General features: G+C 46.2%; 1 protein-coding gene across 2 annotated transcripts in view; it reads right to left on the reverse strand.

Annotated features, from left to right (window-relative positions):
- Window positions 1-24,213, reverse strand: part of slc25a21 (solute carrier family 25 member 21) — a 112,933-nt gene that overhangs the window by 41,744 nt on the left and 46,976 nt on the right. The window contains exons 2-3 of one of the 2 annotated variants that reach the window (XM_064309742.1): window positions 7,297-7,461; window positions 5,455-5,503 (exon numbers count right to left, since the gene is read on the reverse strand). In XM_064309742.1, coding sequence (XP_064165812.1) covers window positions 5,455-5,483 — 29 coding nt within the window. In that variant the 5' untranslated portion in view covers window positions 5,484-5,503; window positions 7,297-7,461. The remainder of the gene's footprint in view (window positions 1-5,454; window positions 5,504-7,296; window positions 7,462-24,213) is intronic. The other variant, XM_064309665.1, reaches the window with a different exon arrangement.

Below are 24,213 nucleotides of genomic sequence, written 5' to 3' on the forward strand. Positions count from 1 at the left end.
TGGCCCTCATTTCCTAAAAGCAAACCACAAAACAGCGCTTATGCAATCTACCTGAGTTATTACACATCGTCGGCTTCAATAACTACTGCATGTCTGCGTTTGCAGTCAAACGCGCCTCGAAACTCCGCTAGCCGTCAAGAGTCAAAACTAATGAAGTAAGTGCAAACAGACCCTTTCGTTAGGCTAGCTCACCAGGTGTTCTGAGCAGGCCGCGCTACAAACGCTTAATTACCAAAGAAACGATAACGATGAGGCATAACGATGAGGTTTTATCCGCTCGTATTATGGCGAGAATTTGGTTAGAAGGACAAGAAATTGCATTAATTAAAGCCATCACAAGGCATTTTAGTATGCAGACAGCATTAGATTAATGCAATGTGTGAGCAGACACAAACATATCTGCTCATTGTTAATGGCATCCTGTACCCATGAAGTAAGTGAGAGTGTGGATCTAGGATTAGTTTTATGTTCCTGGCCTACGTAATCTATTCCCATGCAGTCATGCATAATCTAATTACAAATGCATTCTTATTATTATTACTATTATAAGAGAACCCTTTGATAGCACTAGCCAATCAAAAACGAATTAAGATAAAGACTAATGTGTCTATTTTTTTAATTGCTCAAATCCATTTAAATTGCTCACATCCACTTCCTAAATCAGAAACATTTTGTCTGGGGCTGTGTGAAAGTGAAATAATGATAATAACGATTAATAGCAATCAACAGACATTGGCATACGCACATGCGTGCACACACACACACACACACACACACACTCTCACAAATAAAAGCTGCTGTGTTTTAGGACAGGTTTTATCACTCTTTTAGGAGGAGCATTACAAAGAAAATAGAAAGTGCCCTTTTAACCCTGACCTCATATGAGGAGAGACAGGGCCCTGGCTCTGCCTATAATAAACCCCGTCCCTTCTACTGCGGGTCATAAATCCTGCCCCGGCACTTCCAGGTATCTGATATCTACTGATGTGCCCCCCCCACCCCATTCTGCTACCCTCCAGTCCTGCTGCCCCCCCTACCCCCCCCCCATCCTGCCATTTCCTCTCTTTGGTGGTGCCCTCCCTTCAAAGAGCCACAGGGCGGACTTTAAAAGGCACGCCAAGAAGTTTATTTACCAAGAAACTGCTGCTGTAAATGACAGACAAGCGGCAGAATTTATTGACAAACGGGGCGATTTATGGAGAAGGGGGGGGGGGGGGCGGGGGCGGGGGGGGGGGGGGGCGCTCTGGAGTCGAGCCAAAGGTCCCGGCGAGGCTTGCCAGGGACCGTAAAGCTTTAGTAGCGGGACCATGAGCTGTTTACTGCGGCGGATTGGGTAGGGTGGAAAGCCCTTCATCATCCTCCTCCTCCTCACACCGGGCCCGACTCCTCTTGCGTAAGAGAGAGAGAGAGGGAGAGTGTGAGAGAGAAAACTGGATAAATCCTAACCGTTTTTTTCCCCTACTTTTTCTTTCTTTCACACCCATGGGTTGTGGGGGAAAAAAATGGGATGAAATTTAATTAAATAATGAGGTAGAAATGCAAAAGGATTAAGAACTTTAACTGCCAAAGAACACTGAGGGGAAAAACGGGTGAATGATGCGTTTCATTTTCCGCAAGGAAAGGGTTTTTGGGCTTTTCCGAATTCTTACCCACAATGCACAGCAGCACCTGGCTTGTTTGAGAGGGGAAGGAAAGAAGAAACTTGAGCTAATTTGACAGCATTAACGCTGCGGTGCGGCAGAAAAAACTGCAGGGAAACGCACCCCCCCCCTCCCCCCAAAAAAATCTGGGTGGTTTCAGCGGGCCGACAACATAAATCCTCCAGACCGTTTCTGGAACTTTGAAATATTGGAGATGAAGACAAATTTGAAATAGTGACGATGAAGACACGCCTGGGAATACGGGGGGGTGGGGGTGGGGGTGGCGGTGGCTAACTGAGGAAGAAGACATATGGTAACGTGGCTTCCCGGCGGTTACATCATTTAACCACGGAGCTCCCGCTCGCGCGCGGCATCAGGGAATTCAGCGGCGATGACATGAGTGATGTCGCTGAAATCTCTCCGTTAAAAATATCGCTCGGTCGCCGCCCACCTTGTTGTAAACCGCAATCCAAGGACCTCGCTCAAAGTTTTATTGTATTACATTTTTTTTCCTTGTGGCACGAGACGTACGACCTGACAGTATTCTCCCCGGGTCTGCTGCAAGACTGCTAGCACAACTCGTGTCTGCAATTTCGTAATGCCAAGAGGGGAACCGGAACTACCCTTTAACTACCCTTCGGAGCAGGACGGCCTAATCATGGGGCTAGCACTCAACACCGCAAAGACCTGGTTCGAACAAGGTTCACAGTGAAATAAACAAAAGTTCTAGGCAGTTAGCTCAGAAGCTAATGTTGTTCTCTTTTTTCTTTTTTTTTTCAAAATTGCGTTGATGTTTATTGAATGATTTTTCATTCCTAATTTACAGTCACATTATGGATGGGCTAGTCAATGCAATGTGAATTCATCACTTATGATTGCTCCAGGAAAAAAAGTATTTATAATTTTTTGTTATTTATGTTAATACTAATTCCATGAAATATGCGGAATGTATCAAGATAATTCATTCTTTCCCCCACTTTTAAAACTCATCTACTAGCAGATGTATATGCAAGCATCTGAGGTGTTTAATCATTTCCAAAGCAAATATAGTGGTACCTGTGTCTGTCCTCCCAGATTCCTGTAGCATTTTAATTCCCGTTGTTTGCATATGGCAGTACTGACGTGTTGGGAGGTATGACCAAACCCACAGTCCAATAATTCACACTATCCATACCGTAAGGCACTATATTAGTGGCTCTCAGAGGGAAAATAAAGGCCTTTTTGGAATTTTTAATTTTCCCTGAAAGTGAAAATGTCCAACTCACCATTAAGGTTAAAACTAATCTCACTAGTCTGTACAGCTCCTACAGGGCTGGAATGTCAATGTGAAACTGTTCACTGAACACTACTGTCAGTCACAATGAGGACTGACACTGAAAAAAAAACATCTTCAACAAAACTCTTTGAGTTTCTGGAATCTTCTTCCATTTTACGTTGAGTACCACACTTGCCATACAACCTAGGCTCAGACTACAGGAGTTCCTCACACATTTAAAGATTTGCAGATTTCAGGTCCCCTCCCCTCTCACTCCCCCCATCCCCCCCACCCCCCCACCCCCGCCCACAACACCTATCGGGTAACGCTACCAAGGATTATCCAGAGTAAGTTAACAAATAAAGTAGGCCACATACCATTAGTGCATTCAGTAGGTTTCCAAGAGCAGCACTTAGTTAAAATATAATAATAACTGCCACTCTTAAAGCCAGACGCAGCATAACCACTAACCGTCCATTATTTAAGCTGCTTATTTCTGGTCATGGTCGCGGGTGCTGGAGGCTATCCCAGCATGCACTGGGCGAGAGGCAGGAATACACCCTGAGTGGATACACCCATCACAGAGCACACACACCGTTCACTCACACACTCATATGTACCTAGGGTCAATTCAGAGTTGCCAATTAGCCTAAGCTGCATGTCCTTGGACTGTGGGAAGAAACCAGAGTACCCAGAGGAAACCCACATGGACATAGGGAGAACATGCAACCTCCACACAGAAAGGCCCCAGGGATTTGAACCGAGGACCTTCTTGCTGTTAGGCAACAGTGTTACCCACCGCACCACCATTTTACTAGGGTAGAGAAACCGCTAGCATTGCTCATTACTGAAAGTTAAAGAAAGGAAAATGGTGGTTTACGTTCTTGCAAAGTTTCACAAAAGATCTACAATTAATATATCCCAGTTAAGACAAGGCTAAAGATTTTTTTAAAATCTCAAATGTGCTCTGGTGGCAGTTAAAAATGAAACAGCAATGTAATGAAAACTGCGGTTTATGTTCACAACAGAACGAAGAGGCTATCAAGCGCTCACATCTCGGAAACGGCGCCAGCCTCCCTCAACGTTGTTTCCCCACAATCCTCGTCTCGTCGAGGGGGGAAGGTCGAGAGAAAGGCAGGGGGGTGTGTTTCGTGTACAGACACCAACACCGCGACATCGTCACAGATCCACAGCGCGTGATCTACAGCGCGCGGTGTTGCACCAGCGCACACTGGACATGGCAGCGGGTGGTCACGGGACGGGCCGGCATCGGGCCTCCCATTCCAGCCCGACCAGTTTTAACAGAGCGCGCAGCCCTCTCGGGTTACCGGGGGCAACGGGCGGACGTCACGTGTTTCTCAGTTACGCCGTTTTTTTTTTTGTTTTGTTCGCCGGCGACGGGGGCCATCGATCTCGCGGGCGGAAGAAAGGGAGGCTCGCGGTGCGGGGGGGCGTGTTCAAACACCTCCACCGCAGCCGAGCCTCCTCGCCCGCCCCCCCGCGACGCTCACCTGCGGCGCACCTGGCGACGGCGGCCCGTGACCTCGCTCCACCCGCGGAGAATCCCCGCGAGCCCATCCGTCAGCGGCCGCAGAGCAGCGCGCGCTCCCAGCGCTTCCACACAAAGGCCCAGGCTTCGCGTCAGAAGCACTCTGTTATCGTTTCTGCGCTCTTGTTGTTTTTTTCCCCCCTGAAATCGTCCTGCCACTTTTCATCATCGGTGTCTTCAGAGCAGAATTCGCAGGTACAGGAACTCAGCTGGACGCTGTGGTTCTGGCACACTGTGTTTCTGATTCAGATCTATTCATTCTTAAGCTATGGCTCGTTTACTAGCTCAGTGTTGGATTACATCCTGCGAACAAATCAATCAACGTTGCCAAAAAAAGAAAAATAAAAATAACAGACAAGGGGAGTTTTTGCATGACACCCATATTATGTGACATGTACTAAGGACCCATGTGAAAAAATACTATGCTGTAGTACACCTGAAGTATACTACTTCATGCTTAAGAACACTTGAAGTATAACTGAAGTTTATACCAAGTCTGCTTAGTGCACTATTTTTTTTTCACTTGAGGTGAGGCTCTTTCAGGTGACCCTGACTGTTTCGGGCTGACGAGAGAGCAAACACACTCTCCCCAAATCCTTTATTTTCTCACAGACAGGGCGCCCTTCTCACGTTACACTCCCATGAGCACTGGGGCTCGGTCACCTGTCCGTCAGCTCCCTCTCTCTCTCTCTTCGCCCGGGCTGACAGGTGAGCCAGTCAGCAAACACCCTTCTCTCCTCACAGGTGCTCGCAAGGACTCGGGACGGGGGGAGGGGAGGGGAGGGGGGGTCAGGGGGCAGGGTAGGGGTATCCACTCCACCTTCCTTCTGCACTCTCTTATAGTGGGAAGTTAAAACTGACTGTTTGGTTAACAGAAATAAACATATTCCTCCACTTCCTATCTGTCTCTGTGGGGATGCATTCTGGGACTTGGAGTGCATGCGGACCCTCAGGCCTGTTGGCCATTAGCAGTTCACCTTTTTCATGTGTGGGGTTGAACAGACTCTTACCTGGTCTTCACCACGTCCAGAGGGTGCATGAGACAGATCTCCACCAGACCTGGACAAAAGAGAGCAAATAGGGGTGTTCGTTACTACCATTCATTCATTTACCCAAATACATCTTACAGAACCATTCAGTTTACCTACTGCGGGTTACAGATTCACTCCCTCATACTGATATTCACATTTTGCCCTATGACAGTTTATATAGGTTTACAGTACACTCTTGTGCCATACCCCCATGTTGCCTTAATGCAAGCAGACTCAAATCTCCTGCCAGTGGGATTATGCAGAGTGGTGGGGATTGTGCACGGGTCGGTCCGTCTTGGACGTACAGCCGGACTTCTAGTCACGAATCCGAAGCACTAACTCCTAAGCCACACACCAACTCCTTCACCTCCTGCGTAGGCCTATGGCCTATGCTACCAAACAGTGGCAGGCACTGCACAAGCACACAGCACACTGGACCGTCGCTCGGGAGCAAGTGGAAAATTTCAGTTTCCTTAGCATGAGACGAGAAACAGCCCAGCCTCGCCTCCCATGCAGAACAATCATAATTATCCCCTAATTCCGTTCTTACCATAACAGGGTAATTATCCCCATTGCTTACAGTGACCAGGCAGGCATGATAGATGGCTCTCTGTGTGTGTGTGTGTGTGTGTGCGAGAGAGAGAGAGAGAGAGACAGAGAGACAGAGAGAGAGGGGGAGGGAGGGAGGCATGGGGGTTAGGGGTTTGTATGTGCTCATTTTTGGCGTTTGGTACCCTCGCTCAGTCCTACACAGCTTGTACTCTTAACCCTAGCCCAGCACAGTCCTGCCAGCTGTGTCTCTACCGCTCCAGCACAGGTAAGGAGGGGCAAGAACGGGGAAAACCCCTCCATTACTGCATAGAGTAAACACATTCTGGAATGGAGTATGTTATGCCTGCTTTCTTTTTTCTTCTTTTTTAGTATTTCACGTAGCCTCCCAGAAACTGAGTTCTCTCATAACTGAGGGCACCACTCTTATATGCTGTCAGTTTATTTAGTCTCTATGTCACATTATTATTATTATTATTATTATTATTATTTGTTCTGATCTGACAGAGTGTTCATGTCATTGCCAGCTGCCTAGTCACAGAGATCAAATGATACCCTTTTGGACTGTTCACATCAGTCCATATTGTCTCTTTAAAAAGAAAATTTAAAAAGCACAATAGGTTTACTGTGACAACAAATGTCATTTCAGATTGTGAACACGACAACAGAGAAAGCGGAGCAAGGACACCGGACACCTGCTCCTAGCTCCTCCCACTTCAGGAGAAACGAAGGCGTGTCTGCCTGGAAGAGAATGCGGAATGTCGCCCACGCCCTTTCCCGTGTTTGGACAGTCCGTCCCTGTGACATCACAATGCACCCACGAGCATGTTCCGCGAGACTTCCGAAGAAGTCCGCTGCAAGTGCCAGTCAAATTCCGTCACATTCCGGAACAGGCATTTCGTGGAACTATCTCTTCGCTCAGTGTCAATAATCCCTTAGATCTGACGGGGTCTCCCAGCCCCATCTCATATCCACCACACTGGAGCCACCCAAGACTCAAGCAGGTTTTTTTTTTCTCTACTGAAACCCCTGCTATATTTAGTCTAATGATTTCCCTCACAGATCCAGCTTGTGTACACAGCTGCTGCCCAGTACGGCTTGGTTCTAATTTGCTGAAGTTTTAAATGTATTGCCAGTAAACAAACCAGTGGAATCAAGGGGGTTAACCCAGGAACGGTATTATTTTTTGATTTAAAAAAACACCACAAATTATGGAAATTACGAAAAGATTGACCAGCGCATTCGATGGAGGATTCAGCAGAAACAACTCACTCAATTGCGAGCAGGTCCAAGGAACGGGAGGATAGGTGTCAGACAGCACGCAGGGATTTTACACATGCACTCCTTGGAAGTGAGAGTTACAGCACTTCACCCAATAGACCCCAGGGATAGGGGTACAGCCATGCGTCACTGCAGAATATCCAGGACTAGATCTCTCTAAGGGGAATACAGAGGGATTTATGCACCTTGTAAGAAAAAACTGAAGCCAAGATTAGGTCACAAGACAATGAGTGGACCATCCAATCACAGCACAGCATGGCCAAATCAGTGCACCGCTCAGGAAGTGAAAGGATGCTACATTGCACGGTCGACCTCTACATTGAGACATTCATAGTTTTCTCTGTCTAGATAAACTCCAAACATTAAGGCCTGTGTTCCACAAACATTTCTTCTGAACTGTGATTTACAAGTAAATGTGAGAATTACACTTTTTCTCCACCAACTCGTTTTAGCATGTTGAAATCGCCAAACTGCGTTTCTGAAAAAATAATAATAATAATAATAATAATTCTCAGGTTTTTAATCATCCCTGATTTGTTATTCTTGGTCGTTAGTTAAAGTCAAAGTCGAAGACAAACGTTGATTGAAGGCCGACCGAGGGCTTATAAAGACGCTCCGCTTCAAGTTCGTACACGGAAAAAAATATTTGCGAAAAGACGATCCACCCTGGAAGACGTCTTCCATCTGATAGATGATGTAGTGAAAGCCGATAGCATCGCGCTACTGCTGGCGCTTGGCAGCTGGTGAAAAAATCTAAACAGAGCCGCATTCCTCCGACCGCACTGCACCGGTGTCTTATTCGGGATGCGCACGTAACGGGGGAGCAGAGGAGGGTGACGACGGGGTGCGAGGCACCCTCATACAGCAGATGAACCCAAGAGAGACAAGGCCGATGAGGCTTGGACCGCAGCCAAGAGCAACAAGCGCCCGTCTCCTTCCTGCAAACCGTGGACCGCGCATCATGATTGTTTGTTTAAAAAAATTAAAGAAAGACATCCTGGGGGTCCGTGCCTTTCTCCCCCCATCGCTCGTGGTTCGTAGCTTCTATGTCCGCAATAACAATCGGGGACGATCTATTAATTAATCATAGCTGCGCGCGGTTCTGGGGAATTCATTCCGATTTGGCTGGAAGCGAGCTCTCGTCAGCAGGTTTGGCTGAGTGGGCGGGATGACTGATGGCTGAACATTACTGGGCTGGAAAGGACAGAGCTGCATCAGACACGTGTGCTGAGATGAGATTAGAGGCACAAGTTCTGCAGCAAGATATTCTATCAGAAGGAAATGCATTGCGATGCACAATGTATAGCAGTCTATGAACCTAAGAGGCAGAAAATTAAAAATTAAAAAAATATATATTTTGATACACTGTAAACTAACACTGTGTACACAAATTCTTTACAGTTAATCTGAGTCCAGTAGGGACCACGTGAACACTAACAGAGCTACCAGTACTCTATCCGAGTTGATTTTACACTGAACGTTGAGCTGAACTGTGCGGCAGGATCTTATTGTGGATGTGGGAAAGGATCGTGCAGTCCTGCAATCGAAACATTGCCATGCACCTCCTCATCCTTAGTGTGCTTTGATATCTGAGAAAAGCCAAATATCGCAGCGTGAAATTGGCCACAGCCTGTGGTTCAGCAGCCATTTTAATTTATTATTTATTTATGTATTTATTTAGCAGTCGTATTGAACAAAATGAAAAACGCAATAAAAACCTAAAGTCATTCACCTCGGCTGATATGCTGTGATTAACGTGCAGTCAGCGATTTGTTCATGAGGATTTCATGCCACAGATTAGACGATGTGGTAAATATCTTTTCACTCACTTGGGAACTTCCTGAGCTCTGACAGGAAGTGGCCCATTGTTGAACAGGCCCTTAAGGTCCATAAGGTTTAAATAAAAGTTTTGCTCATAACATGGGAAAAACTGCTCCAGCTATTTTTTTTTAATATCCAAAAAAAAAGAAAGATTCTCTGAAACAAAACAAAATAATTTACCAATACAAAATAATGGTATAGTCACCCTGGATCTTGAACAAACGTTATTAGTTGTCGAGTTATGCGACATTTACAAGACAATGTTGGATGATATCTGCCAACGTGTAAAATATATGCAGCTATGCATCGTGGTGTAGAAGAGAGCCTTTAATCTGAAACACACCTAAGCACCAGACAGTGCACACGCACTGGGCAGCCTTTTAATGTCAAACACACCTGAGGGTCGTGGAGCACAAAGCACATGAACAGGTATACTACCACGGTCGCCATTTCACCCGTGGCTGGCATGGGAGAAGACGGGTAACGGTCTCAGTAGACCACCACTGAGGAACCATGGCAACGGTCACAACCACTCAGGAAGCAGCCTGCAAACAGGTGGCCAAGTAGCCAAAAGCCCAGATGATGGCACCGTGCCGCTGAAACGTTGGTGATTTAAAAAAAAAACTAATAATAAATAAAACTGCACTGGAGGAAACACAGAGTGCGACCTTTCTTTATAAGTATTAGCCTAAAAAAAAAGAACAACTAACTCACTAAAATAACGTTTCAAGAGCAGTTCAAGGCAATTTTCACCACTTAAGTGTCACTAGCGCTAATGTCTTATTGGCAAAAGAGGGAAATAGAGGTGTCTTATACAGTCCTTTGTATAAAAAAGCAGCGCAAACTGGAGAAAATGTGCATTTGGATACACTTTAGGTGCACTTCATGCCTATATTGGAAACAGTGTGAGTCTGTGTCCACACACAAGTGACCCTGAACCCTCTGACGGTGGAGCTGGCTAACGCTAACCAGCTTTGGATGACTCCACCGCATCTGCTCCTCGTTCATTACATGCTGTACTAATATGAAATGACTGTTCAAAGTCATATTAAGTGCAGTTTTTATCCGTTTCAATCATGTCATGTAGGCAAAATATGTCTGAAATTAATTTTGAAAAGAATTAATATCTCCTTTCCATGTGTTTGTAGCTTTTATTTCAGGTACAATCACACACATACACACTAATATCATTACTAATTATTATGTTTTAACATGAAATCCTATATCAAGACAGATGTTAAGTGTTATAGAGACTGAAGCAATACGCCTCCTGTCTCAACACCGAAGCGGTATAAACTGTAGTGCAATGTCCCCCATCGAACAAATAAATGAATAAAATTACAAACGTGGTCCACACAGCCACATCCAACCTGCAAACCCCTTGTAGCACACCTATGCTGACCAAAAGGCAGCACTCCCATATGCTCACTCGCACGACCTGTTCACCCTGAGACACGGTGGACCCCGGGCCCCACGGGCAGTGCTCAAAGGCCCCGTCCCTGTGTGCCAGTGTCCGAGGGCTGACCACCTATCAAAGGCCTGTACCACAGACAGAAAGGGCAGCTGTCACTCATTCACAGCTGTCCATCATTCGCTTCTGAGCAGGCATCCACAAGCCTTATCCGGTGTCAGCAAGCCTCCTCCCTTAAAGGCTGTCACCTCAAAGAGCCACTGGCTGGCTCACCTAATCCCCAAAAACAAAAGGACAAAAAGAAAGAAAAGAAAGGAGAACTTTCTTTGGGTTTGTGATTTATCGTTCCAGGTCTGAGTCAAACCTAATTTCCCGCTGGCACAACGAACTGCAATGAATCTTGTCATTTCAGTAACACACTGAGTCATTTAACCTTTCAAAGCATTGTACAGTGGCTTGCTCCGTTGCTCCGTTTTGTTTGATTTCATAAACAATTAAATGAACTCTTAGTGACATAACAGATTCATTACACTGAATTAAAATGTCATTAAATCTGTCATTTCTAATGAAAGATACAAGACACATCCCATCATCCACCCATTAAAAAAGTCCAAAGAAATAAAATAAAATTGGCAAAGTGGGCTATGGAATTAAAACCCAAAGATATGCCAATTGATGGATAACAATGCAGAAACGCTAAGACTCCTTAGAAATGAGCAATGCAGTGAAAAAGCACTTTGCTAGGCTCAGTGATTCTGCTTCAGAGTTCCTGCTCTGAGACTGGAGGTGGGAGGGGCCAGCTGAGGTGGGAGGGGCCAGGGGAGGTGGGAGGGGCCAGGGGAGGTGGGAGGGGACATCAGCAGAAAAGCTGGCAGGGAACAACAGAAGGGAGGTGGCAGATAGAAGAGGTTTCTGCCGGTAATCCCAGAACAAACAAACACTAGTATTTTTCCCGTCAGTCATTCCTGTGAGCGCACCTTCCTCTCTCTCACGGACACACACACAGGCATCGCTGCACACCACCTGCACAAACTACACTGCCTGGCCAAAAAAAAAAGTCGCCGTTTGGATTTTTTTGGACAGTGCCCACTGTACAAGCCTCTGGAGGCAGTGTTATGATCTGGGGCTGCTTCAATTGGTCAGGTCTAGGCTCAGCAACGTTATGCGGCAATAAAATGAAGTCAGCTGAGTACCTGAATGTACTGAATGACCAGGTTATCCCATCAATGGATTTTTTCCTCCCTGACGGTATGGGCATAATCCAAGACGACAATGCCAAGATTCATCGGGCTCAAATTATGAAAGAGGGGTTCTGGGAGCATGAGGGATCATTTTCACACACGAATTGGCCACCACAGAGTCCTGACCTTAACCCCATTGAAAGTCTTCAGGATGCGCTGGAGAAGACTTTACGCAGTGGTTCGACTCTCCCGTCGTCAATACAAGATAATGCAATTCTGGACGGAAATAAATGTTGTGACGTTCCATGAGGTTGTCGAAACAATGCCACGACGAATGATGGCCGTAAAAATCTAAAGGCGGTCCAACGAAATATTAGAGTGTGTGACTTTTTTTTTGGCCAGGCAGTGCACACGTGCTGTTCCGGAGACTTTCACCCAGTGCTCGTCCGGGTGAAAGTCCTACAACACGCGTGTTCAGATCCGGTTCTCACCACAAGGGATCCACAAATGACAGACACGAGTCTCCACACTTCCAGGTGCTTTCCCATTGCATTGCCGCGGTACGAACGGGACGTCCCGACAATGCCCGGGATAAGACATGCAAATCTCTCCTCACAAACAGGTCCTTCGCAGGGCAAATGCCCGGAGAGCAGCGGCATAAATTTAGCCAACTCTTTCGCAAGAGACAAGCTACTGGCTTGAGCTTTGTAACTTCCACCCACCAGTGAACACATAAAAACAAATGAACGAAATGGTCACTGGTAGCTATATTTGGTAGCTACATCTTCCTGGAAATATTCTTTTAATTCAAAGCAGTAGCGTGTTAACACGGAAGGTGGGGAATGGGGGCAAACAACGGATCCCTTGTTATAAAAATAATAAATACACTGATTGCGTTATAAGGCACAGACAGCGACCTCTCGGCCAATCCGCATTCTTTTTGTTCACATCATCAGCGAATCCGAAAGACCCAGAGTTTGGCTGCGGAGGGAGAGGGAGGAGGAGTAGTGGTGGTGAATTCTGTCAGTAGCAGCAGGTCACATTTAATTAGCAGGAAAAGCAGGCCAGGATTTGATTAGAACGTGACACACACCACACGATTACAAGTGGGTTCCATCACATTCGCAGGCGTATGCTTCGTGTCGACGCAACGGCCTCAGATTTGAGCTCTAACCGAAGAGGCCAGGATGACATCACCTTTCACTGGGGCATGACAGAAGCCAAGGAGCATGGCTGCTATGGTTACACTGGTCACATGGCAACCAGAACTCAACACCACTCCCCCCCCCACCCCCCAAAAAAAAAGAGACCATTCTGCCCCCGATTAACCCCTGTTGCATCATGGGCAACCCCGGCTGTCAACAGTGGCTCCTGTTTAAATGGGGCCCGGTGTGAGCTTGGGTACGGTTTCATGGACTTTCCCTCGTTTAGTGAGAAACCAATGTAGCTCACCGCTGCAGGCGAGCAGTGCCAGTAATGTGATGTTTTGTTTTGTTAGTCAAGAATCATCACCTGTGAAACTCGACTAAAACAACACGCGCATGACAGCGCAGGCCTTCCAGAAAGTCAAAGTCAAAGCAATAATGTTTTGAAGAAATGATGAGTTCGTTTTCCTATGCAGAGACTAGTCTACGTTTTTAAGACAAAGACAGACACAAAATAACTATGAATTGAGATCTATCTATCTATCAGTGAATCCCTTCACAGGTGACCCAGCAGTTACATAGCTGGAGGTGGATATTACGGAGGGCTGATTGGGAGGTGGCTCTCTCAGCGAACTGAGTTCTGGCTGACCCCTCCAGCGCATAAATACACTTCAACGGGTGATTATCGCAAGGTTTTAAACACGTGGTCACACACCACTGAAGTCGGGGGTTTTGTGTTTTTTTTTCCACACCACCCCCTGCGGTAGCTACCCAACGTTTTTTCCCTTTTCTCGGTGAAATGTCTGTCGCGTGACCTGCCAGCCTCTACCCTCGGGAGTGCACTTGGCAGCCTCCAAGGCGATTGCGCGGAGTAGGCGCACACGAGGCGTGCGATTCGAGCGCGTTAATGCGGCGATCGTAGCCGTTCCAAAATGAAACGCCGCAGGTAGGCGTGGAGCCGCCTGGCCTGCTTAGAACTAGACCCCCCCCCCCTCCTTCCCTCAGATTTTTATATCACTTTCCTCTCTTTCTCTCGCTCTCTCTCTTTCTGGCTGCCTGAAACACACCAGTCAGCGAAAACACAAAATACAACAGACATACTACAAAGCGCAGTTAAGAGCTTTACTTTATTGTTCCACTTTTCCCCAGAAAGCCTCTGTAGCCTACAGGTAGCCTAATATTACCTCTAGCTCAACGGAGGCAAGTGAGCGGGGTTCAAGACGAAGGAGGAGGCTTCTTTGATTGAACATACAGGACCACAGCAAGGCTAAAAATCCTGCATAGTATACCCTTAAACCAGCTGACAGAGGAGGCCAACATTGTCGTCATTATTCTCCATAACAGCAGCACAGTGCTGGCAAAAGATTACAGGTTCTGTGCCTCTTCTGTCACAGGGCACCAAAGTCGTACCTCGCTCACTGTAGCAGATAGCATCTCCCCGCTGGTGGCAATACAGTAAGGCAGTGACAATGCACATTGTGTCCAGGTCAGAGCTGCCAGCTGGTGGGCGTTTGTGACTGGTTCTGCATCACCGAGCGAAGTACTGGAAGGCTCCATTATTTAATGTCACTTTTGTTGCACAGTCACTCAATCACTGACGACAGCTGTCATCCAGAGTGCGTGGGCAATTATGATTAAGTCACCATAAGTGCATTACATCCATAAATCACCATTAATGACAACGGGCACAATGCATATCATTTTCATTGTCGTTGAAATGCTAATTTTTCCATCAATCAAGCCCCAGATTGTGATTAAGTAAGCACTGAGAGGTTAAACCCTTTCACGTGACATCATTCGCAAACGGCACCGGGCTAGCTCCCGCGGTCGTCTTTGACCAGATACCCCTTTTTTTCGACCGTGTTTATTGCCGGCGTTTTCCGTGATGTGCGTCTCTTATTAACGCGCACGGAATGTGGCAGGAGGGCTTCGACTCCGGACGCGGATCCGGGAATCGGAGTGTGGAAACACACGGAAGCAAGAGACGGGAGCGAACAGCGTAACGATATCCCGACCAAGTGCTCCCTTGCTCCGTCTGGACCTGCTTGCCTCTCCAAAAATCTGACACTTCTGGAGCAACACGCAGGTCCGCTAAGCCCTGTTCCTACGTACTTTAGCCCATTGGGGAGCAAAAGGTTCACGAAAATCAGACCGATACCTACCCAACCCTTCCCTGCACCCACGCCTGCCCAAAGATACACAATCCTACTGGTCCGACAATAACTTCGTAATGAAAATGTATATCATAAATACCAATGCTTTCAGATTAAGATCTATGTTATTTTTTGGGGGACTGGCTGGGAAAGTACCCGGTTTGATTGCTCCCACGCGAAAGTTAGAAAGAAAAACAGTCCTTGACACTTGTGCAATTGCTCAGTTCGCACAGGTGTCATCCATCAAACCAGGAAAGTTGACGGGTTTCTCAGAACATCCAAGAATAGCCGTACTCTCCGTGGACATTCATCTCTTTTCATTAATTAAACAAAGCTGGACAAAATTTCTGAATTACCGGATTAACATGAACATTAATTACATTGATCATCATGAAACTTGTTCCTACAGCACAAAACTAGCTAAAAATAGCCTCACGACAACGACTTCATATTTTGGTTCTCAACCATTGAGTTGAAAGATTGTGGAAATTGTTTTACATACATTTATTATATCACCTAGCAGGTCCCTGGACCAATTATCGGATTCCTGTTCACTGTACTGCCAGATCACATGTAAATTCTTCAAAATTACGTGCAAGACTGTTAATTGAATGAACCTCCTGACAGACCAATTTTTCAACAACCACGAACATTTGTCATGCGTAGAAGTGACCCTTTAAGCTTTTACTATATAGTTTCTACTGTGCCTCATAAGTAATACCAGTCCTTGCCATTCTTTTTTTTTTACCTCATGCAATTTGTGACTTTTTAATATACTGGTAGTGGTAGTGTGTTTCTGTATGTGTTGTACAATTAATTTGCTATATGTAAATAAAATTTACATACAAATAATTTTGATGATGATGGAAATTATTATTATTATTATTATTATTGAAAAACCCACAAGTGTCATTTTGCAAGTTTTCAATAAGTTTCAATATTTCTAACCGTACAAAATATTGACAAATATTAAATTATTATTATTATTTACAGATATTAATAGGGTTCCCTGTACGGTGGGGCCCAGTACTCTGAAAGGAAATGAACACTGCAGTGGGCTTTCATGCCAGTCTCCCCCCTGTGACATCACTCATTACGCGACAGGCAGAGTGTTGGGTCTCCACCAGATACAGGCCTGTACGGCCCGCACAGTGAACCTCGGCAGGTAAACCTCCAGGTGAACCGCTCGCGGTTGTGCAACCCTCACCGGCTCACCTCCACCCGCTTCGCCCTCAGAAAAAACACGCTTGGGGAACACAACGATGCAGGAATTCAAAACAAACACGTCCGAGCTACACCTTCAACCGCGTCCGTCCTCTGCGAATTCGTCTAATCTGAGCTGCCGATCTGAGTCAGCGCCAGATAAACACATAATGCGCCCAACCGACGGAAACGGGCAGGTCAAACTACACTCCAGGAACAGACAATATATTCAGACGCTATTCAGAGTGAGAGAAAAGAGAGCGCCTTGGTGTTAAATCGAGAACAGAAGGACGATCTTTCACAGGTCTGGTTACTGTCAAGTGGGCTTTTGTACCAAGTAAATTGTCCCCCATTGTTCACAAATAACATACAGCTTCACCGTCAAGTTCATGTAAAAAAAGGCGCCAGTGCGTCATTTTTCTCCAACACAATACAGTGCATTTTAGCGTTGTTACACACATATGCACCGCTCATTTCATAACATATATGAGAATAAGTTCGGTGTCCAGTCTAGCAATCCTGAGAGATAATGATGGATTTTTTAACTCCATGAAATGGGCCTAATGAAAAATTCCAAAGCACACTGATCACACAATCCTAGCGCACTTTGGCACGGTGGGTGAAAAAAAAAAAGAAAATTTGTTTGGCGCTCTCTACGCAGCCATATTTTCAAGGGTTTCAGTAAATATTGGATTAACTAGGATGTGCTGTACACTGTTGTGACGATCACAGCCAAATGTACAAGCACATATTTGATTACACGTAAGCATAAGGAGCCCATACAGAACCAATGGGATTTCAAAAGCGCGCTGATTCATAATTTGATGGCTAAATCTAAGCGCAGATATTGAAGCCGTGTGTGTGTGTGTGTGTGTGTGTGTGTGTGTGAACACCTGCAGGGCATTAAACGGCTGTGTCGCAGTAAACGATTACATTTTGTGTTACATAATCCCCCAGCTTTATTTCCTATTAAAACGTACTTAAAACCATTTGAGAAAGAGAAAACAATGATTATTAAAGCTACATTAAGTAGCCATTAATCACTATGTATGTTGTTTTTACACAGGCCCTGGTTAAAGAAATCACAAGCCTCTTTCCCTATATGTAAGGCCTATTAAAGGGGTGGGGGGGGTTTGGGGGGGGGTGGGAGACAATTAGAAAAATCTTCAGCCTCTAAAACAAATAAAAGTACCAGTGTGCTGATTACGTAGGAAGTTGCATAATGAAACAAAAAAGACGTTTTTAAAGGCATTTAAAAGCAGACAACAGTGTCTGAGAAAATTCCAGGGGTAAACACAGACGATGCATCACTGATGGAGGCGTGCACATACAGACAGGAGCAATTAATCACCGAGCCCCCAATCAGGCTTCCTTGTCTTAGCGGCGACGTCCAAAATGACTTCCAATCTCTTAATCGCGCGCCGAGAAGAAGCTCGGACGTGCTTAAGAAAACAACGGGCCCCGTCTCCGATGACAGCGAGGGGGGGGGGGTGGGGGGGGGGGGTTTCTATCCAGGACGCGCACGTTCCCTCTCGTTTGCGGCGTCCGCGCACTGGGCAAACAATCCCAGCATTCCTGGGCCTGCCCGAGCTACCGGCGCGGCGGCCTCGTCCGCTAGCGCCGCCGCGGTGTCGGTTTCCCAAAAAAGCCCGCGCCCCTCCTCCTCCTCCTCCTCCTCCTCGCAGGTCAGCGGCCGTGAATCACGCCAGATGAAAGGATGGCTCCCCTTTTTTTTTTTTTTTTTTTTCCACCTCAGAGTAGAGTAGAGGGGGGGGGGGCGCAAGGAGGTGGGGAGCGAAGGATAATAAGACAGCAGGAGAACCTGACAGGAAAAATAATCCTCTCTTTTCACTCTCCGCCCCCCACCCCCCCTTCCGCTAAGCTAAAGGACAAGGAATCTGTCACTTCCCTTTGGTAATAAAGAACACCTCCAAACAAGCTCTGAGAAGGGGAGAATCCGTATTTCCTTCCTCTAATAAGTCCCAGAAGACCATGTGCCCCCACCTCCTGGTCACATGACAGAGCAGAGTGCTTCTCAGGCAGAGGGCAAAACCACCGTAGCATCGCGAAACAAGATCTCTGCAAATAAAGGGCCCATTTAACCCTTGTGTTGTCCTCAGGGTCAACAGTGACGCTATCCTGAGTGAGTTTAACAGCAGCGAAAAACCCCCAAAATAAAAAATATTTCAGCATGAAATTTGATGAGTTTTCCATAAGTGACTCTACCATTAGAAAAAGTTAAACAGTGGTTCACCATCAGGGTGCAAAGATTGTCTTATGAGTCTTCTTTTAAGCCCTTGCAGTTCTGAAATCAGAAGGCCATACAGCAACAGCAAGAAAGAATTAAAAAATTAAAAAATCAACTAGAAGTTATTTTGTAGTAAAAAGAATGGTTTAAAGGAAATGCAGTTTCTCAGGACTGCTAGTAGACAGATATTTACTCACCCATTTACTGATGAGTGACAGGTTGTTGCCACATGAAAAATATTGATTTAGGGTTTAAAATTCAGGGGGTGGGTCATTTGTGACCCTGTGGACACAGGGCGCACGCTTAATATGAAGATAGCAGGAGGGTTAAGAGGAGAAGTATTTTGTGAATGCAGATATTGTGGTATCTGCATTCACAAACTAAAAATATATACTCTTTAAATTACTTGGGATAAGTGTGTCTGCTTGGCAAATGAATAATACGATAATGTTATCACGTAAGAGAGACAAACCTTGGTTGTAAAGTAAGTTTAGGCGAAAGAGGATTAATTTATTCCACTGCTATCATGCAGAAATTTCCAGGTTGACTTGTGTTCTTAGCCAGCCCATGACCCATTAGTTAAGGTGGAATTTCACCCAAACCACCGCCCCCCCAAATTAAAAAAAAAAAGCCACTGGATGCAAATAGAGGTACAGGCCAAGCCAATGCTGCAGAGAGCACAGGAACAAAGGTGAGGATTACAGGATGCAAATTTGGGGGGGGGGGGGGGAGCGGCGGGGGCTGCCCCCCTCCCTGTCCGATTCTCCCCTTCGGCACGCAGAGAAAACGATTACACACACATATCGCAGGCGCAGATCACGTCCAGATAATCGGCCCATGCCATCAGCCCTGCGGCGCAGTCTTCCAGAAAGTTTAAACAACCTCAGTGACTTCCCACAGTCCACCGCACAACCAGGCTCGCTACGTGGAAGTCGGAAGGGGTCAACTGATTTGCTAGATTACTAAAAATGTATATTCTGTATAGTGCAATCAATCATTCAAGACTAATAGTAGTATTTCTACGTAATTTTAGTCTATCCTCCTAATATTTATTATTAAAAAATTTTTTACATAATGCAAGTGTTGTGGATGCTAAAAAAAAAAACATGTTGCATTGAAAATATTTTCAAAAACATAATTTGTTTTATTTTCATTGAATGCCGCTTGTCGTGTAGGTTTACATCGCAGAGTACATGCTTCTTGAGATTGAGACCACAGCCTCATGTCCCCTTCAGGGGACAAAAATTAACTGCCAGGCCTCAATGCGATATTCAACAGCAGCAGACTCAGCGGCAGGTTAATTTTACAGCAAAGTGGTGACACTTAATTTGCATACTCCTTACAACCAATACACACAAAGTGACACGTACAACCTGTATTGATTATGTAACCCAAGTTTTTATTTAAACCCGAATAATGTCCTTTCTCAAACTGAATGACCAAAAGATAAATTACATGAATTACTGTTCCAGCAAGCATACGCTGCATAGGCTACCATGACTCTCAAGTTCATTTGAATGCGAACATCATTTTCAGAGGCACAGAAACGGCTAGCACAGCTGACCCTTGGGTTTTACATAGCCACTTATGTGCGGAGCAGTGGGGTACAGTCGTCAAAGTAACTGGAACCACAACCGCACAGTCGTGCCATTGAATCAAGGCGTTTTACACGAACAATTTCAATAAAGTGTCACGAATATCAATGAAAAACATGAAAAACTCACATTTTAGCAACTAGATTGCCACTCATAGCTCACATGCAGTGGCCTCCAAATGTATTTTCACTCCTGATAAAAAAGCTCACTGATAAAAGTGGAATGTCTTCGAATGTCATTTCCTGTTTAGTGAATTATCTAGTAACTCTACCAGTTAACAAGATAAATCAAATAGAAGCGATACTGCAATTGCTCCGTGACTTATTCCTTCATTTACATCCACATTTCCACAGAAAACTTAACAGACAAAAGATGAACGCCCAATTTCAGTTTTTAAAAAAATTGGTATCTCTGCTATCTGTGTTACAAATATACCATAAACCTGAATCAGTTCCTGTGACGCATCTATTATTCTGTGCAAGTAGGAGGTTTTTTGTTATACTACAGGACTAACTTGTGCGTATGTGAATTTGGTTTCTTGTTTTTTTAAGGGGTATGTTTGAGCTAGCATGTGATGGGGGAGGGCGGTGTGTGCTGTGTGTTTTTAAAGACGACGGTTGTCAGCCAATGTTAGTTTCCATTGAATTGAAAAAGGGAACAAACAATTAGCAAACAAGTCTATTATCCACATTACTTTATATACATTCTTTTCCTTTTTCAAATAAGAGATAAAGGAAAAAGGATTTGAAACTCATGCATGTAGGAAAAACCCTGAATGGTCCTTTACAAAAACATTCACTGCACACAGACAGAAAGGAGAAGAAACTTCATCAAACAAAAGGCACAATTCTCTCCCTCGGTCACTTTCCCATTAAAAATATCAGTTTTTGTTTTCTCTGTTCCTGCTTTATTATTATTATTTTTTTATTATTATCGGTTCCTTGTTCATACAGTTAACAGGCACTTAGTGCTTTAGTGATCTTGCATCTTCACCCGCAGTTAGCCAGATCTGGCACTATCGCTGATATAAAACAGGTGAATGAACTTATGTTTTCTCTCCACATTTCAAGAGGCCCTGGATAAGAGCTTCTGCTAAATCAAGGTAATGTAATGTACTGTACTGTAATGTAATGGTATTTAATTATTGTTATGTAATGTATTGTAATGTAATGCACAGTAATGTAACGAGCTGCGAAGGGGGGGGCGTGAGTCTAGGGGAGATCATCTCTCTATCAGCTATCAGGGCCCTGCAGGAAGCTGAAACTCTCCATTGTGAAACTCCCCCTTTGTTCACCCTGCTCCGAATCCCTGAACTCTGCTCACTAGTGAGGGAAGAGCTGTACTATTGCTGTCACCTAGTGGAGAGCAGTGAGAGAGGGAGGGAGGAAGGGAGAGAGAGAAAGAGAGAGAGAGACTGAGTGTGTGTGAGAGAGAGAGAGAGAGAGAGAGAGAGGTAGGAAGAGAGAGGGTGATAGAGAGACAGGGAGAGCAAAAGCAAAAGAGAGTGAATAAGCGAAAGAAGAGTGAGTGTGAGACAGAGTGATAGAGAAGGAAGAGACTGAGTGAGCGAGTGCGATACAGTGAGACATTGAGTGAGAGGGAGGGAGCAAGAGAGCGAGAGAAATTATTTTTTGAGAACTGAAGTAACCAGCAGTCATTGTTCTTGGGAGCCCCTGATCAAACGATCAGCTCACCAGCGGATGAATATACATATCGGTTTTTTTTAAATCCCACAAAACAAGACGCGAGAGGGTCCAGTATTGGGCAGACACAGCCCCCACTGAAGGAGCTGCTGCTCGCTGCCGTCCTGGGTCAGGACGGGTCACCACATTCTGATCAGCACTGCCCCTAACCTCAACTGATACTGAGGGCTACACAGCAAAAACCGAAAAATATGTCACTCTCAACAAGCATTCTAGTCTCATGTTCAGACTTAAAGTCTTACGTCTATTGCTTTGTTTGCTGAATAAGGCAAAAATAAGTGACTACAGTCTCAGAGTCTTTTCGAGATCTGAAACTTAATACAAGCTAACATTTTGTACTTGACGGGTAAAACAACACTTTAAGTCTCATTACTGGACTAAGATGCTTGTTAAGACAGACGTTTTTTGCAGGGTGGTGTTGGTCTGAGGAAGTCCAGACCTCAGTTAAACCATACCTGAGTCCATAAAAGGTGATAATAGACCCACTTATTGGCAGGGAGCTGCAATAATGCAGTTTTAGTAGGGCAGTAAATTCTTTAATTACTTGTTAACACCCAGTGTCTCTTCGGACAGGGATGCACATGCAGTCTGACTCAGGACGTCCTGCGAGACCCAATCCTAAAAGCCCCCACTCTGGGCGGGGATGGGTACCCACGCTCCAGACCCCCACACACACACGGGACGGGGGCCCAGCTTCGCCCCCAGACCGCCTCCAGAGGGGGACGGGCACGGGGTGAAATCGGCTGCTTCTGCATCAGGGACTATAAACCAACCGGAAACGAGGACGCACGGCCAAAAATCCAGAGGCAAGAGTGAGCAAAAGTACAGCGCATTCGGTGTCTTATTGTTTTTAGTTAAACAGTCGGCCATCTCCTCGTACCGCTATTTGTCTATGTTTCATATCAGGATAAACCAGTCGCAGCACTTACTGTGTCGCGTCTGTGGCAAGACAAAATCTTAAACTCCGTTCCTTTCTTTACTGGTCAATGGACCCAAATCTCCTGTCACAGGGCACTTTGAGCTGCAGCTCCTGAGGTCTCGGGCTCTATAGAAGCCTTCCGCGTGCAGTTCTCTCTCACAAAGCGCTCTGCCAGAACCGTGCTAGCCGCCGCTCCTCGCGCTCAGTGAGCCTAATGCGGGCGAGCGCGTGCGGTTGCGTCGCATGCGCGGCGGGTTAATGCAGCAATTGTGTAATCAGCGCATGAGGCCTGGCTTGCGATTGATTATCGTCATCGGAATCAGAGTAATTGATTGGCTGAGGTGAACCTGTGGGGCCAGCTCTTTGACACGGGGCTGAGGGGCCGAGGGGGAAGGGGGGGGGGGGATTCTTGGCAGGCTGGGGTAACCATGGCTACGCGCTCATTACTTACTGTACAGGAAACGCCACGCTAGGAAGCGGACTAAAGTCAAATATGGCCGACATTAAGAGTTCAGGGGGAGTAAAAGGGGGACAACAAGCAGGAAGCATCACCACACAAAAAGCCGTCTGATCCTCTTCAACCGTACAGGGGCACATGCTCAAACGGAGGTGACCTGACTCTGAGTCCATCGTCCAGCACGGAACACGGGCAAGCAGATAATGGATTCATCGTGTTTCAGCATTCTGGTACAACACACACACGCACACTCACACACACACATACTTTCTCTTTCTTTGTCTCGTTCTTCTTCTGTTGCTCTCTATCACACACACACACACACACACACACACACAATCGCATGCCGTGGCATTACCACGCAAGGCCAACAGCAGCGTACCGTACAATAAGGCCCTAATGAAATTCACCGTCACGCATAAAAAACCCACTCCAGACGATTAGAAAACGACGGGGTCAGCTCTCCCCCCCCGCTGGAATAACTCCAGCCGAGCGGTCCGTCCGTTCCTCTTTCAGCGCACAGCACAGCGGCTCCTCACAGCAACGGAAGAAAAAAAAAACGGCAGGATCGCCGATCGCTCAACGTCAGAAAATCAAACGTTCCGTGTCTTCCCTCCATTAGAGGTGATTAGCCGTGCTTGAGCAGCGGCGGCGGCGGCTAACACACGTGTGCGCTAAACGAGCTTCGCTCAGACGAGCGGATAAAACAAACAGCGGGAAGACGGGAGGTCAGGGCTCCAGATAGAGGGGGAGGCACGGGACTGCTCAATGGGAGCAGGCTCAGGTGAGCAGTTTTCGGGGTCTGAGTGAGGCAAAGAGCCTGAAGACGGGGGATCAGGCTCCGGATAGGGGGGGAGGAGCAGGACTGCTTTGTGGAAGCAGGCTCAGGTGAGCAGTTTTCGGGGTCTGAGTGAGGCAAAGAACCTGAAGACGGGATGTCAGGCTCCAGACAGACGGGGGCCGAAGGACTGCTCAATGTGAGCGGGCTCAGGCGAGCGTTTTTCGGGGTCTGAGTGACGCGCCCTCGTAGGCCTCGCTCAGACGGGACGCCCGGGCAGCTCCCCGGCTAGCC

Source organism: Anguilla rostrata, chromosome 1, assembly GCF_018555375.3.
Source record: "Anguilla rostrata isolate EN2019 chromosome 1, ASM1855537v3, whole genome shotgun sequence".
NCBI classification, from domain to species: Eukaryota; Metazoa; Chordata; class Actinopteri; order Anguilliformes; family Anguillidae; genus Anguilla; species Anguilla rostrata.